This window comes from Myotis daubentonii, chromosome 2 (assembly GCF_963259705.1).
Source record: "Myotis daubentonii chromosome 2, mMyoDau2.1, whole genome shotgun sequence".
NCBI classification, from domain to species: domain Eukaryota; kingdom Metazoa; phylum Chordata; class Mammalia; order Chiroptera; family Vespertilionidae; genus Myotis; species Myotis daubentonii.
Genome location: NC_081841.1, coordinates 95,449,956 through 95,466,531, shown reverse-complemented (window position 1 = coordinate 95,466,531; position 16,576 = coordinate 95,449,956). Strand labels below are relative to the sequence as shown.

The window sequence follows — 16,576 nt, the reverse complement described above, 5'->3', positions numbered from 1 at the left end:
TGCAGGAGGCAGCTGATCGATCTCTCTCATCAATGTTTCTGGCTCTCTATCCCTCTCCCTTCTTCTCTGTAAAAAATCAATAAAATATATATTTTTTAAAATTAAAATAAATAAATTAGAATGGACTGAAAATTATCTAAACAATACATGCTTTCATGGCTATTGGATGTGCTTTTTGAGCGAGAGGGTTAGAGTCATTGCTGCTTCACTGTAGGTAAACCACAGCCCGCCTTTTATGCTTTAACCTGAAATCTGAATACACCTGTGGAAATGTGTCAAGCATGTGAATTTCATGCAACCTGTGAAGAGGTGAGGGAAAGATTGAAAACTAGGTGCCCTGTGATTCTACCACCCTACTCCTCCCTTTTGCCATTTGAAACTTTACCTGAAGGTAGAAGGAACTGCTTCCAGAGCTGTTGCTGCCACTCAGGTTTACCCCCTAACCAAACTAGGATGGAAGCCATTTTGTTTAGGATGAAAAAATAACGTTTATTTACAAATGTATATACTGATAGCTCACAGTACCCTAGGGGAGATAATGAACAAGGACTATACTATATCTTCTAAGACCAAAACTACCTATTTGGGGTTAAACCAAGTCGCCATCCAGTTGGAAAAAAGGTGGGAGAGATGACGGCAGAGTCCAGCACTGACATCTGAATAAACAACTGGAAAAGGCTTTAGCCACCAGTTCTAAATGTTCACAGTGACTCAGGAGCAACTTGTTTTGGGATCAATTCAGTTTCCTCAGGGGGACTTTCAGACTTCGGTGCTTGTGACTGTGTTGACTTTTCTAAGTTGCCTATTATAAGGGGAGTATTTTTTACACTCCCCTGCACCAGTTGCACAGTAAATTTAGAGGGCCTAGGAGCCAATTCCTGGGCTGATCAGTATCATTATTTCCTTCCCGTCTGACAGTCTTAAATAGGTGCCTCTTTCTTTTTTGGGCTTTCCTGCCACGTAATCGGAAGAAGCGAGTACTTATATGGGAAGTAGAGCTGTCCTCGGGATTAACATATTCCTCAATATTTTGAAGAAGAGTAGTCACAAGAATCTGGTTAGATTCCACAGGATCATTCTTCATACTTTCAAGAGCTGAAACCAGAAAGGAAGTCAACTCAGATTCTCAATCTCCAAAAACTGTTTACCCAAACTCCATTGTTTTCCACCCCACTTGTCACATTATAACTTCATTTAGAATAATTTTGTGTCATTGTAAAAGTGATATTGTTTTATTATAGAAAATGTTTAAATACAAATTGTTTTTTAAAAAGGAAAGGAAGAAAAAGCTCTCAACCCTGCCAAAAAAATATTTTCATACCTGTCCTTGCAGTATTTCTTAAATATCTAACATAGACACTTTGTTTTACAAAAATAGGATTAACATTTTTCTCCCCATAAATTATTTCCCCATATAACTTAATATCCAATCACATGATTCTATCATAATTTCTTTGATGAACACCTTATTAGTGAACAATAAGGCTGCTTTCACTTTTTCACTGTTATAAACAATGATCAACAGCTCTTAATTGAGGTTTACAATACTATCATCATGCACTGTGCTATAAGAAAAAGAATGTGTCCCATCCTCCCTTGCAACTAGGTGTGGTCATATAACTAAGTTCTGACCAGGTGGGTGTAAGGGAAAGTGGCATATGCAACTTCCTAGAGATATAGTAGTGAATAAGAAAGACAGATTCCCCACAGTCAAGAACATTCTAGCCCAGCCGGTGCAGCTCGGTAGTTAAGCATCAATTTATGAATCTGGAGGTCACGGTTCGATTCCTGGTCAGGGCACCCTGCCCGGGTTTCAGACTCAATCCCCAGTGTGGTTCATGCAGGAGGCAGCCGATCAATGATTCTCATCATTGATGTTTCTATCTCTCTCTCCTCCTCCCTTCCCCTTCCTCTTTGAAGTCAATAAAAATAGATATTTCTTTAAATAGAACTTAATATTCTAGTGGAGGAAAAAAGAAAACATAAATTAAGTGCAAACAAGGAAATTTAACAGGACGATGAGAACAGCTAATTGGGAAGGACCCCTTTAGATAGGCCAGTCAGGGAATGCCTCTCTGAGAAGGTGACATTTGAGCTGGGATGCAAAGAATGGGAGCCAGCCTCTAAGGCAGCCCCATGAAGATCAAGGGCAGAAAATGTCCCAGTGGAGGCAGGGATCGCGTCATCCTGCAGAAAATAGCCAGTGTGAGCTGCCCCTTCTAGTGAGGGGGACATGATGTAGGCTAAGGGTGGAGAGAAGTCAGAAGCCAGACTCTTCAGGGCCTGTGACCCAGGGTAAGGGACCAAACTTTGACCCAAAGAGCAGCGGAGAGCCACTGAAGGGGTTTAAGCAAAGGCGTGCCATGATCCAGTGTACATGTTTCAAGGAGATCCTGGCTGCTGCATGGAGAGTAGTGTAGAGAGAGGAGCCAGATGTCAGGAGCTGACAAAGTGATCCAGTTAAGGAATAGGGGTGCATAGTTCAGAGTTGAGTGGGAACAGAGGGATGGAGACAGGAAATTACTGACTAGTATTGCAAAGGAGAAAAGGCACAGAAAGAATGTGGGCTCAACAAATCTAAAAGCCAACCAGGCCCATCAAAGTCTACAGCTTCATGTTGATCTCATTTAGAATAGAAAAAAAGAGAGTTGGGCTTGCAGTATATAGAAAAATATACAATCCTTTAAAGAACCACTTCTCAACCACAGGTTTGCTCAGCACTAGATATGGGTGGAAGTTTAATTAGAAGTATTGTCCTTGGGAAAAAATTCCTCCTATATAGGTATTTGGGCATCTTTCTAGGAGGCTGGATGTGAAGGGGAAGGCAAGGTGTATTCTCTGATAGACTTAGGAGTCCAAGATTTCCATTCTGGATATACTTTTCCTGAAATTGAACTATTGTACCTGGAATAGGTATCTACTACACAGTAGAGACCTCAACTGTAAAACCTAAAAGAAGGCAGCCAGCATATAAAATGTCAGAGTCAGAACTGAAGCCAGGGTCAAGCCTTCAGAGGGAAGATGCTACCAGCTGATGGATAATGTGCTAGCAGCAGCATGGCTTCTCTCTGGGAAGCAACAAATATACTCTTTTAGCTATAAATATACTCCCTACCTGCCCTCCCACTACCACCCCTCCCCTGGCCCAGAAGCCTGAGTCAGTTCAACACAGATGTTTTGTGGGACATCTATGTGCCCAGCAAAGCTCAGTGCTTCCCATGTTTTGTGTTCAATCTTCAAAACAATGTTCAAGATCAGCACTAGTATCCTCATGATGCCAATGGAGAAACTGAGGCACAGAGGCAAAGTAACTGGCCCAAGTTCACATGGCTCATTATCAAGAGATCTAGTATGTGAAAGTGGTCTGAGTAATGCAGACTTTGTGGAAGAAAGTACCCTTAGAATTCATTACCATTTTATTCTATGGACAAAGAGCTGTACAGACAGCAAGGACTTGTCTCTCTCCAGTTGTCTGCTAGGCATTTCCTCTGAGACAGGATTCCACCACTACCTCACAAACAGCATCCCTCAAATATTCCCTCACACCCGGCACCAGGACACTCTAACTGGGCTCAGACTAGAGGGCAAAGCCCCTGAGGATAGGCATCTGCAACACCAGAGCACAAGCCTGTGGCATTCATGCCAGGACTTTCAGACAAACACGTAACACTCTCAACTACAAAAGGGCTGAGACATAGGAACAGGAGCTAGAAAAGCCAACATTCTCTTCATCTTGTCTCTACATCAAGGAAGGAAACTGTGGTATGAAAAATAGTGAAAAATACGTAATTTGAAAATCCTTTCCATTTGGTCCTGGAATGAATTATACCACCCACCATTGATCACAAGCAACCTAAACTCTTCCCACTGTCCATTAGCAGAGTTAAGAACTGTGTTCAATGCTGCACCCTACACTCAAGTAAAACCCTAAATCTTTACCATCTCTAAAGGCCGCATCAACGTGGCCCCACTGCTGCTCTCTGATCTCATCTCCTCCTGCCCTTCCTTTTGCTCACTCCATGCTATCACATTGCTCTTCTTGTTCTTCCTTGAACATGCCAAGTGCTTATCCCTCAAAGAGTCATAGGGTTCACTCCCTCATTTCCTCCGCCTCTCTGCTTAAATGTCCCATAGTGGAGGGGCACCCCAGACCCCACTCTGGCCCTTCATACCCCTTGCCTTATGGAGATAGTGACCTCCACAGTGCTTATCTAACATCTATGTATTTGTTGAGGGAGTATTCCTCCCTTCCCGACTAGAATGTAAACTGCATGAAGGATAGGTTATCAGTTTAGTTCACTGCAGTATCTCATGCTTAGAATAGGACATAGTTTACAGTAGGTTTTCCATAATTAACAAATGTAATTACTAGAGAACAATGGCAGGGAGTCAGCAGAAGTACATCCTATATGTACTTCTTAATGGCTCTTCAGGGACTGAAGGGAACAAAGGGTTTTGAAAGGTTGAGGTAAAACTTTCTCTTCTGATGGACATTGGGAATAGCAGCTCCTCTTTCTCCACACTACCAACTTCCATTCCCTACCTCTTTTTTAGGACTTTGGTAAGATTAAAAATAATGGAGACCTGGCCAACATGGCTCAGTAGTTCAGCATTAACTCATGAACCAGGGGGTTACTGAATCGATTCCTGGTCAGGCCACATGCCTGTTTGTGAGCTCAATCCCCATTAGGGGGCATGCAGGAGGCAGCCGATTGATAATTCTCATCATTTATGTTTCTATCTCTCCCTCTCCCTCTCCCTCTCCCTCTCCCTCTCCCTCTCCCTCTCCCTCTCCCTCTCCCTCCCTCTTTCTGAAATAAAAAACAGCAACAACAAAGATTTTACTTTTAATTTCAGTTTCATCCTCAGCAAAATGGGAATAAAGGGTGTTGAGACATTCAAGGGAGGATTACTAATGTGCAAATCAGATTATGCATATTAACAAGGTTAGTCCCTCCTAGCCTTCAGGAATAAGAGGAGATCCCATCAGCCAGCCTTTTGAACTTCACCCTACCCTCACTCTCGCCCACAAGTCCCACCTCCAAGGAGGATCCTTTGGTGGGTGAGGTCTTAAAGAGATTCACCTTCCTAGTGGTATATATAGGCCAGGCTCACATTAGTAAGCATTTAACTGGTAGGAGTCTGGCTTCAGAGACTCTTCTTGGAGATACACTTCAGGGACTCACTCAAAGGAGCAGGCCCCAGGTAAGCTGGGAGTCAGGATGATACTGGTGCGAGAGATGGGACCAAACTGAGAGCCATGGAGGTATTGCTCCCACCCGTGGCTTTCTGGGTGGCTACTCTAGCAGGGCCTTGACTTTACCTCATTAGCCAATCATCTCTTGGATTCAGGTTATTTTAAGGCACGTGCTTTCATTATTGCTGGTGTCCCTCAGTTAGCCTTGCCCTACTTTAGCTAAATGCTTGCAAAAAACACAGATACCAGGATCCCAATCTGACCTAAGAGGTGACTTAATGTCTATCTGCACCTGGAAAGTGCCCTGAAGTGCTGGTCTGAAGTTGCCTGTGGGAATCCTCTTCTAGAATGTCTCGGTGTCTTTTGTCAAATATTTTTGTTTAAAACCAGAGGTTCTGCCCTAGTCAGTTTGGCTCAGTGAATAGAGTGCCCAGGTTTGATTCTGGTCCTGGGCCTATACCCAGGCTATGGACTCCATCCCAGTATTGGGCCTGCAGGAAAGAGGCAATAAGTGATTCTCTCTCAACATTGATGTTTCTATCTCTCTCTTCTTCTCTTTTTCTCTCTGAAATCAATAAAAAGATATTTAAAAGATAAAACCAGAGGTTCCCAGAGGTTTACCTAAATTGCTGTGTATGCTGACACCAAACTGAAAGGGAGGCAGTTACTATTTTCCTGGTTGCATCTGTCTCTGGAGGAACCAATAATCAAAAATCCCATCCCCAATGACTCAGGGGGACTAAGATCAGACCTGAAATCCAGCCCATATAACCTACAAGCAGATGGCACTTTAATGCCAGCCTTGGTCTTTTCTCAATCGCAATTTATCTCAGTATGGGAGATTTGTTGGGTGGGATGGGATGTGGGAACAGGGAAGCAGGTGATGGATTTGGAGTGGAGAAAGGGGACCAGTTTGAAATAACTGTGAGGAAGAAAGGAGATGAAGTGGATCTGAGAACTCTGAGATGAAGGGACATGGATGAAGCTTAAGGAGGGAAGTAGAAGAGACATTTTTGGCTAGAAGAGAGCAGAGAAACACTGAAATGGAATTCAAATGGTTAATTTTTAAAAAAGTAAATTATAGAATGCTGGGGTCCAACCCCAGCAGGTCCAGGGTTCCCCAAAGGTGTGGACGGAGTCGGTGAAGAAGGAATGACACGGAGGCAGCGTTCAGTTGATCAGCATGGTTGGGTTCTCTTGCCTGGTTCTATTGCCAGGTTCTGTAGCCAGGTTCTGTCTCTAGGTTCTTCAGCCAGGCTCTCTCACTAGGTTCTGTGTCTAGGTTCTGTGTCCAGTTTCTGTCCAGGATCTTTTGCCATGTTCTCTCCAGCGAAGTTCTTCTGTCTCTAGGTTCTGTGTCTAGGTTCTGTGTCCAGTTTCTGTCCAGGATCTTTTGCCATGTTCTCTCGCTAGGTTCTGTCTCCAGTTTCTGTCCAGGATCTTTTGCCATGTTCTCTCCAGCGAAGTTCTTCTGTCTCTAGGTTCTGTGTAGATTCTGTGTCTAGGTTCTGTATCCTGTTGTCTTGTTACAGCTGTATTTATACCAGTTGATTCCAATCCTATCAATCTCTATTCCAAAGGTTAGGGCGTTTCTTATCTCCATTCCAGGGAGTAAAGATTATGTAGCTTAAGCAATGATTGTTCGTAGTTAAAGTGATTAATTACCCGCCTGGCACTTAGTTAAGGGGTTTTATTCCCTCCCTATCTTCAGGGGAAAATCCCTACCTGGGGAAACAACCTTTCTCAGAGAGGTGACCTTGTTTAAAACACATCGTGCCAAGAAGGTGAGCAAACATATTAAGAACAGTATGCCATATATGCCAGGTCCCTTGAAACAGCAAGGATGGACCGGCTCCCGGCAATATAATATTCTAGGTATTCAGAATAGGAGAGAAAATCTTATGACTTCATGTATGAAGAACCCATATTTTATAAGTAACCTCTTTTGCAACTTCTTCCTATAGTCGTACCAACCTTTTGCCATTTCCGGGCAGGAAATCTCTATGAGTTTACTTGTAAACTTTTTATTATATATTTCTAAAAGAGAGTCTTAATTTATCACAAGCATCAAAATGCACAGTACTGAAAAGGGTGGCCTCCCTGTGCACACATTTAATATTTCAAAAGGAGAGGGTGATGTGAAGGAGGCTGAGGATTGATCACCAAAACTCAGCACAATGAAAACCAACAATAATGAATAATGGGCACTAGAATTCAAATTACCAGAGGTTTTAAAGAGATGAGCAGGGGAGGGTCACTTATCAATTCCGTTTTGACCACCCAATTATTAAGGTACTATTTTTAACAATAAGAAAAGATTGAGGGAAAAGAAAACGTATATCTAAACCATTGAACGACCTATTGTTGTTCCCGATAAACTTCACTCACATCTTCCTCCTCCATTCCCAGTTCTTCTGGAGTGTGATTATCAGCACTTCTCTGACCCTCCAAGAGAAATGTGAGCCAGTTCATTGGAACTCCCAGTCTTAGACAGCATGATTCTTTGAGTTCCTTGAGGTGAGATGTCATTTTCACTTTGAAGTGAATCTCACTTCTGTCCTGTCCAATGACTTTGAGTTGAATGTATCCTCCTTCCTTCTTATTCCCCAAGTCTCCTGTTGAGGGTTTTGCCTCCTGTTCCGACATGGTGACGGTGACTCACCTGGGGACTTCACAAAGAAGTGTCCTCTGGTAGGCAGGACCTCGCTCTTGGTTTACAACTCCTTGTCTCTTTCCCACAGCACAAGATCACTTTTTTTGTGATGGTCGAGGGCAAGGATGAATTTTCTTAGATTGACTAATTCCTCTTAAGTTGCAAAATAGGTAGACTTTACTTCTAACTCCTCCTTAAATATTGTCATAATAACTGATTTGGACTACCTGACATGCTGTTCATACGGGGAGGGAAAGGTTAATGCTGATTGAACTTTTAATGGTGATATCTTTTTGTCCACAAAAACTACTTATGACTTGTGTGTTGCTTGGTTTTTGACCAGGGTCCACAGCTGATCTTCACTTGGGGAACCTGACATTAACTACAGAAGAAGGTGACAGGAAGACTACACGTCAGCTGGCCACTGGAACTCTTCTTGGAAGCTCCTACTGCATTGCACAGAGAGGGAGACCTGAGCAGACCTCCGTTTCTCACTTCTCCTCGCTCCTGGAGGATCACACTGACTGAAGGGAGTCTCTTCTGATAGTCACTTGCACCATGGCCTTTGCAGCTTCCCTGGCCAAGCTCCAAGCAGAGGCCAGCTGTCCCATCTGCCTGGATTACCTGAGAGACCCAGTGACCATTGCCTGTGGGCACAACTTTTGTCCCTCCTGCATCCACCAGCGCTGGGAAGGTCTACAGGGCACCTTTCCCTGTCCTGTCTGCCTCCACCACTGCCCTGACAGGATCTTGTAGAGGAACACCCATTTATGTCACATGATTGAGATTGTTAAGCAGATCCCCACCTCAGGGAGCCAGAGGAAATTGCAGGAAGAAATACCCCTGTGTGGGAAGCACAATCAGGTTCTGACCCTGTTCTGTGAGAAAAGCCTGGAGCTGCTGTGTCCCCAGTGCAGGGACCCCTTAGACCCCCAGGATCTGCCCCTGATCCCCATTGAGGAAGCAGCAACTAGTCAGAGAGGGATGCTCAAAAGGCACATTGGGGTCCTCACTAACAGCCTTGAAAGTGATGAAACTGTATATAAAAAGCAAGTTGCAAATACTTGGGAAGTCAAGAGAAAGATGAAAAAATGGAGGGAGGAATTGGACTATGAATGTAACGAACTTAAGTTTTTATTGGAAAGAGAGCGAGATGAAACTGATAACGATCTGCCTATAGAAGAGAATGATGTTGAAGAAAATCTAATTGAAAACGGAAAGCAAATTTCATACCATATGTTCAGGTTAAACATTCTGTTAAGTGAAATAGAAGAGAAGTGTTTGCAGACAGGCCTGGGTTTACTCACAGGCATTGAAAGCATCCACAACAGCTATGGAAACATAGAGACCCCAGCAATGTTTTCATATGAATTAAAGAGGAGTTGCTGTCTCCCCCCACACTACTTGGGCCTGCATAAAATGATCCGCGTGTTTCAGGTAGATTTGACCCTGGATCCTGAAACTGCCCATTCAAGTCTCATTATCTCAAGAGATAGAAAAAGTGTGACCTATAGGAGACCAGATGGTCTTCCTAATCCCCAGGCATGCACTTCTTCCCCGGCTGTCCTGAGTTCTGAAGGCTTTGATGCTGGCAGGCGTTTTTGGCAGGTAGCAATAGGAGGCACAGGTGATTGTTTCTTAGGTGTGTGTAAAGAATCCATCCTCAGAAATACTCTCAGATCACCATCCCCAAGCAATGGATGCTGGCAGTATCAGCAGAAGACTAATTTACTCCACATTTTCTGTGCAGGGCAACGTAAGATTGGCGTTTTTCTGGACTATGAGTTGGGAGAGGTTTCATTTTACAATTTGAATAGCAGGTCATTCTTGGATGGATTCTGTGATACCTTTACAGAGAAACTGAGGCCTTATTTCTCCATTGGACCTTCTTCAGAATCCCTTACAATCAGAGTGAAGTGATGAACAACTTGGGGGGAATTTTGTTTGCTTATTTTCTTCCCTTTTTATTGAAAGGAATACTTAGCATCAAAATCCTGATTCCTCTTTTGATGTTTGAATGTTGAAAGCGTTATGGACTCACCCTTCTCTCCTCCCTGACCTTACACCTGGGAAAGCTAATGAGAAAGTCCAGGTGCTCCATCCTTGGGCGCAGGTGGGAAGTTCCAATCAAGCAAGTTTCCATCAGTGTCAGCAGGCTCCCAACAACAGCACCCAGTAACCAACAGGAACACCATAAGCTAGTCCCTTTTCCCTGTGCTCTCAGTCCTTCTGGGATTTATTCTAATATCTACCCTTCTCTCCCCCAAAATGACACCGTGTGAGTAATATACTTTGCCATACTCTTCTGATACGTGGGGAGTCATCATCAGTGTGAACATTTGAAACTAATTTTGGGTGCCTGCCTCCCTGCCTGTGCAAGCTGGTCCCCACCTTTGACATTGTGAGCAGGATTTTCCAGATATGAAGCCCACTGCCAGGGCTTCCTCCTCTGGCTTTGTGTGGTAACACACCCTGGCTCCCTAGGCAAGGGTGTCCTTGCAATTTGTGCTGCATTTGCTGAGTTCTAGGGAGGCTGTGTTGTAGATTTGACTGACCTAAGTCAGAAGTTTCCATAAGAAACATATTCTATTTACTATTTGTTATTTTCCATGTAATTTTTTGGGAATTCTAAATGTCTTGCTTTGTGTCTCATGTTTTATAACAATTTCATGTGCAGGGCTGAGCAAAAGCAGGTTGACAATAGTGTTACAAATATGTACAGTAATTAATAACAAATAACAAGAGAATAAACTTTTGCCTGCCAACAACTGTAAACATACCTTTGTTTTAAATTTCTCAACTGCACCTAGATGGAGTGGTGCAGTGGTTGAGCATCGATCTGTGAATCAGAAGGTCTTGGTTCATTTTGATTCCGTCAGGGCACATGCCCAGGTTTTGGGTTCAATCCACAGAGTGGGGTGTGCAGGAGGCAGCCTATCAAGGATTCTCTCTCATCGTTGATGTCCCTAACTCTCCCTCTTACTGTCTGAAATAAATAAAAAAATATTTAAAATAAAATTATCACCTGATGATGTTTACTGATAGAGAGAGAGAGAAACAGAGAGAGAGAGAGAGAAACAGAGAGAGAGAGAGAGAGAGAGAGAGAGAGAGAGAGAGAGAGAGAGAAACAGAGAGAGAGAGAGAGAGAGAAACAGAGAGAGAGAGAGAGAGAGAAACACACAGAGAGAGAAACATCAATGTGAGAGAGAAGCATCCATCAGTTGCTTCCTGTACTCACCCTGAACATGGATTGAACCCGAAGCCTATGTGCCCTGACTGAGAATCAAGACTGCCCACTTTTTGTTGTGTGACAAGACATTCCAAGGAACTGAGCCAAGTGGCCAGGGCTATAAACCTACGTTTTACAACCACTGTATGACCTGCCAAGGTCACATGCTCATTTTGACATTATGGGAAGTTGACAACCTTTGAGAACATGCTTCTGTTTGTATACTTGTATGGTATTGTTTACAATGTTTGGAAATACAGTTTTACTGTGCATATCTCTGAACTATTTGTCTCTCCATAACTGGAAAAGTTTCTCCTCAGAGCTTTTATTGAGGTACAAGGGACCACTGCCCTGATCAGAATGCCCATGCCATGCTGTGGTGATCTCAGGTGCTTATTCTTATGAAGTGCAATGTAGGCCAGCAGGGCACCGTTCCATTACCCACCGGGGATCTAACTCCCTCAGTCATGTGTTGTCACAGCACTGGGTCAGTACAGCTAGAGGAAGAGGGAGCATTGAAGGGCCAGCTGGAACAGGCTGATAGCAGTTTTGAGCAGTGACTGCTTCCCCGGTTGCCACTCAGGAGCAAGGGGAGGTGGAGAAGCTTTTAGGGGCAATTGAGGCCAGCAGTCGCCATTTGCACCCACTAACCACACTGAGAAATCAGGACAGGCGCTGGCCACAGGCAGCTGCTGCGAGCAGAGGCTCCAGTTCCAGCTGTGGGTGTGAGTGTTGCTGCGCTGGCAGTGCGTGTGAGCACCCAGTGGAACTGTGGTGCACAGGAGCAAAGAATTTTCAGTAACCACCAGACACTTGTCTTGATGACAGTAACCAGCACCCCACCATGGTTTGGCGCCCCTGCTCCACCATGCCACCGTGGCCAATGCCCAACATGTTCCGTGCCCGCCCCCTGGTGGTCAGTGCATGTCATAGCGACCGGTTGTTCAGTTGTTTGGTTGTTCTGCCATTGGGTCTATTTGCATATTAGCTTTTTATTACATAGCATTGTTCCGTAATACAATATGAGACAACTATGTGTTTTGTTCTACACTTTCCTTTAAAAAAATAATCATAAGAACTCTAGCCAATTTGGCTCAGTGGATACCCCTTTGATCTGCCGACCAAAGGGTCTGAGTTGAACTCCACAACAAGGCCACATACTTTGGTTGCAGGCTCTTCCCCGACGCGGGCTCTTGTCTGGGCTCATGCAGGAGGAACCAGCTGTTGCTCTTAGGTCATTGTTTGTCTCTGTCTTTTCCTCTCTCTTCCACTTTCCCTAAAATTGAATGGAAAAAAATTCTTGGGTGAGGATTAACATAAATAAATAAATAAATAAATTATAAGCATCTATTTGAGCCCGAAATGATGACTATTGCTGGGAAGCAAGATATCAAATGTTCCCTATAATTTCCTTTTTACAAAAAATATATCTACAGGTTTTGTTTTTGTTTTTCACACCCACATACAGATATATTTCATGTATTGCTTGAAACCCACTCCATAGATGTGCTTGTGATTTTGATGGTGTATTCTCTGGTCACTACCTCCTTGATGGCAGAAAGACCCTTCTTCTCTCCACTCTTCTTTGTGCCAGGCCCTAGTTGGAAAGGAAGCAAAGATTTTATCTTTATTAGTATTATTTTTTAATTAAATCTTTATTGTTCAGATTATTACATGTTCCTCTTTTTCCCCCCCCATAACTCCCCTCCTCCCAGTTCCCGCCCCACCCTCTGCCCTCACTCCCCACCCACTGTCCTCATCCATAGGTGCAGGATTTTTGTCCAGTCTCTTCCCGCATCTCCCACACCCCTTTCCTCCCCAAGAATAGTCAGTCCATTCCCTTTCTATGTCCCTGATTCTATTATGATCACCAGATTATTTGTTCACTTGATTCTTAGATTCACTTGTTGATAGTGCATGTTTGTTGTTCATAATTTGTATCTTTACCTTTTTCTTCTTCTTCCTGTTCTTAAAGGATACCTTTCAGCATTTCATATAATACTGGTTTGGTGGTGATGAACTCCTTTAGCTTTTCCTTATCTGTGAAGCTCTTTATCTGACCTTCGGTTCTGAATGATAGCTTTGCTGGATAAAGTAATCTTGGTTGTAGGTTCTTGGTATTCATCACTTTGAATATCTCTTGCCATTCCCTTCTGGCCTGCAAAGTTTCTGTTGAGAAATCAGCTGACAGTCGTATGGGTATTCCCTTGTAGGTAACTGAGTTTCTTTCTCTTGTTGCTTTTAGGATTTTCTCTTTGTCTTTTGCTATTGGAATTTTGATGATGATGTGTCTTGGTGTGGTCCTCTTTGGATTCATTTTGTTTGGGGTTCTCTGCACTTCCTGGACCTGTAAGTCTATTTCTTTCACCAGGTGGGGGAAGTTTTCTGTCATTATTTCTTCAAACAGGTTTTCAATATCTTGCTCTCTCTCATCTTCTGGCACCCCTATAATTCTGATGTTGGTACGCTTGAAGCTGTCCCAGAGGCTCCTTACACTATCTTCGTATTTTCGGATTCTTTTTTCATTTTGCTTTTCTGGTTGGGTGTTTTTTGCTTCTTCGCATTTCAAATCTTTGCCTTGATTCTTGCCCTCCTCTGGTCTGCTGTTGGGAGTCTGTATAGTATTCGTTATTTCAGTCCGTGTATGCTTAATTTCTAGTTGGTTCTTTATCATAACATCGAGGGTCTCATTAGATTTTTTAAGGATCTCACTACATTTATTGGCGGCTTCTAGACAGTTCTTAAGAGACCTTAAAAGTGTGGTTCTGAACTCAATATCCTCCATTGACAGTTTTGTCCTGTTTCTTTGTCTCTGCATTTTTTATGCTTTCTTGGTGCACCCCCTAGTGGTCTTTGTGCGCAGTCTTGTTGTAGTTAAGCCTTGATTGTTGCTGGCAATACGGGGGGTGATTTGACCTCCATGTTAACTGGCTATGAGAGTCCGCTGTGTCTGCAGTGGGAGAGCTTCCGTGCTGGATCTCTAGGGTGGTGCTAATCTAGCCTTTGCCTGAGGCTATCCGGCAAATGGCTCTGCGCAGGGCTTGGGTGGGGCGGGTGTCTGGGGATCTACAGGGCAGGCGGAGCAAGCAGTTATGGCTGCTCTCAGTTCCATCCCTAGGGGCTCTGCCTCACGGAGTCCCAGCAACCGCTGCAAACCTCGGAGAGAAAGCTGCCTTCGAGTTCCGACCGAAGCCAGACAATTCCACTTCTCCTGTTTGAGTCTGGGTCCCTAGAGACTCACCCGGATCTGGAGCTCAGAGTCTGAAACTCCCGCCCGATTGAAAACAACAACCGCGCTCTCCGCCTCCAGCCCGCTCCACGTGCACTCCGCACCTCAGTATTTCACTTCAGCACTGCGCCTCCTCTGAGTCTGGGTATGATATTCTCTTTCCTCCTAGTTGTAGAATTTCCACTCAGCCAGCCTTCCTGTGGTTCTGGATGATGTCCATTCCGTCTTTTAGTTGTTTTTTGAAGTGGTTGTTCGAGGCAGCAATCTCTGGCGTTAACCTATGCCGCCATCTTGGTTTCTCTATTAGTATTATTTTAATATATTTGTTTGGATTTCAGAGAGGAAGGGTGAGGGAAATAGAAACATCAATGATGAAAGAGAATTATTGATCAGCGGCCTCCTGCAAACGCCCCCCACCCCCCGCCCCCAATGGGGATTGAGCCTGCAACCTGGGTATGTGCCCTTGACCAGAATTGAACCTGGAACCCTTAAGTCCCAAGGCCAAGGCTCTATCCACTGAGCCAAACCAGCTAGGGCAAGATTTTACTTTTCATTTCCGTTTCTTCCACAGAAAAGAGGGGATTAAAGAGTGGTGAGAAGTTCAAGGGAGGATTATAAAGGAGCAAATTAGATTATGCATACTAACAAGGTTAGTCCTCTATGGCCTGCATGAATAAGAGGAGATCCCATCAACCAGACTTCTGAAGATCCTCCTATTACCACCCTCACACTCAAGTCCCACCTCCAGGGAGGAGCTTTGGTGGGTGAGGTCTTAAAGAGATTCACCCTCCTAGTGGTATATATAGGCCAGGCTCACATTACTAAGCATTTAACTGGTAGGAGACTGGCTTCAGAGACTCTTCTTGGAGACACACTTCAGGGACTCACTCAAAGGAGCAGGCCCCAGGTAAGATGGGAGTCGGGATGATACTGGTGCAGGAGGTGGGACCAAACTGAGAGCCATGGAGGTATTGCTCCCCACCCTTGGCTTTCTGGGTGGCTACTCTAGCAGGACCTTGACTTTACCTCACAAGCCAATCATCACTTGGATTCAGGTTATTTTAAGAAACATATTTTAATTATTGCTGGTGTCCCTCAGTTAGCCTTGCCCTAAATCATCTAAATGCTTGCAAAAGATACAGATACCAAGTTCCCAATCTGACCTAATGGGTTATAAATACCCTTTCGTCAATACCCTCATGCAAAGTGCCCTGAAGTGCTAGTCTGAAGCTCCCTGTGGGAATGTTAGAGAAGACTGGAGAAAAACCAAGCCAGGCTTAGAGAAAGGGGAGTTACATTTTAATTATGGGCAGGCCCAGAGAAAAATGTGTCTTTCAAATTCTGGGCCTCCCAGTATGGAGGAAACTCTCTCTATACTTTTTCCAGTCCTTTGTCTCCCAAATTTGGAATGAGACTTCTGGGCCTTCTGAGAAAGAATGTCTGCGTGCTGGGAAGGGGCCATGAGACCATATCTCAAGGCCTGGGCTGGTGCCAGCACTGAAAACTCTGTCTGGGGCATAGTTTATGGCCTCTCTGGAATGGGAGTAGTCTTATTTCCTTATTATTTAAGCAAGCAAGCATTTACAGAAGCCAAAATAGGGTTAAAATTTCAAACAGTAGCTTTTATATAAGATGGATGCTTCAGGAATCCTCTTCTAGAATGTCTCAATGTTTGGTGTCAAATTCTTTTTGTTAAAGTCCCTCCCTAGCCAGTTTGGCTCAGCTGATAAGAGTACCTGGGTTCGATTCTGGTCAAGGGCATATACAGGGTTACAGACTCAATCCCCCAGTGTTAGGCCTGCAGGAGGCAGCCAGTAAATTATTCTCTCTCCTCATTGATGTTTCTATTTCTCTCTTCTTCTCTTTTTCTCTCCGAAATCAATAAAAGTATATTTTAAAAATAAAACCAGAGGTTCCAAGAGATTCCCCTAAATTGATGTGTATGCTGACACCAAACTGAAAGGGAAGCTGAGTGATATTTTTCTGGCTGCATCTGTCTCTGGAGGAACAGATGATCAAAAATCCCATCCCCAATGACACAGGCAGACTGAAATCAGACCTGAAATCCAGCCCACACAACCTACAAGCAGGTGGCACTTTAATGCTAGCCTTGGTCTTTTCTCAATTTCTATATGGGAAACTTGTTGGCTGGGATGGAGTGTGGAAACAAGGAAGCAGATAATGGATTTGGAGTGGAGAAAGGGGACCAATTTGAAACAACTGTGAGGAAGAAAGGAGATGGAATGGATCTGAGAGCTCTGAGATGAA

At 43.9% G+C, this 16,576-nt stretch overlaps 2 protein-coding genes across 2 annotated transcripts; one reads left to right on the top strand and one right to left on the bottom strand.

The window, feature by feature from the left end:
- Positions 1–7,555: 7,555 nt before the first annotated feature.
- On the bottom strand, positions 7,556–7,843 carry LOC132226623 (small ubiquitin-related modifier 1-like). The gene has a single exon (XM_059681181.1). It carries the CDS (start codon positions 7,841–7,843, stop codon positions 7,556–7,558), a length of 288 nt encoding a protein of 95 aa, XP_059537164.1.
- A 565-nt stretch (positions 7,844–8,408) lies between these two features.
- Positions 8,409–9,770, top strand: LOC132226622 (tripartite motif-containing protein 60-like). The gene is given in 1 exon segment (XM_059681180.1): positions 8,409–9,770. A coding segment is annotated over 1 exon segment (1,362 nt).
- Positions 9,771–16,576: the final 6,806 nt, after the last annotated feature.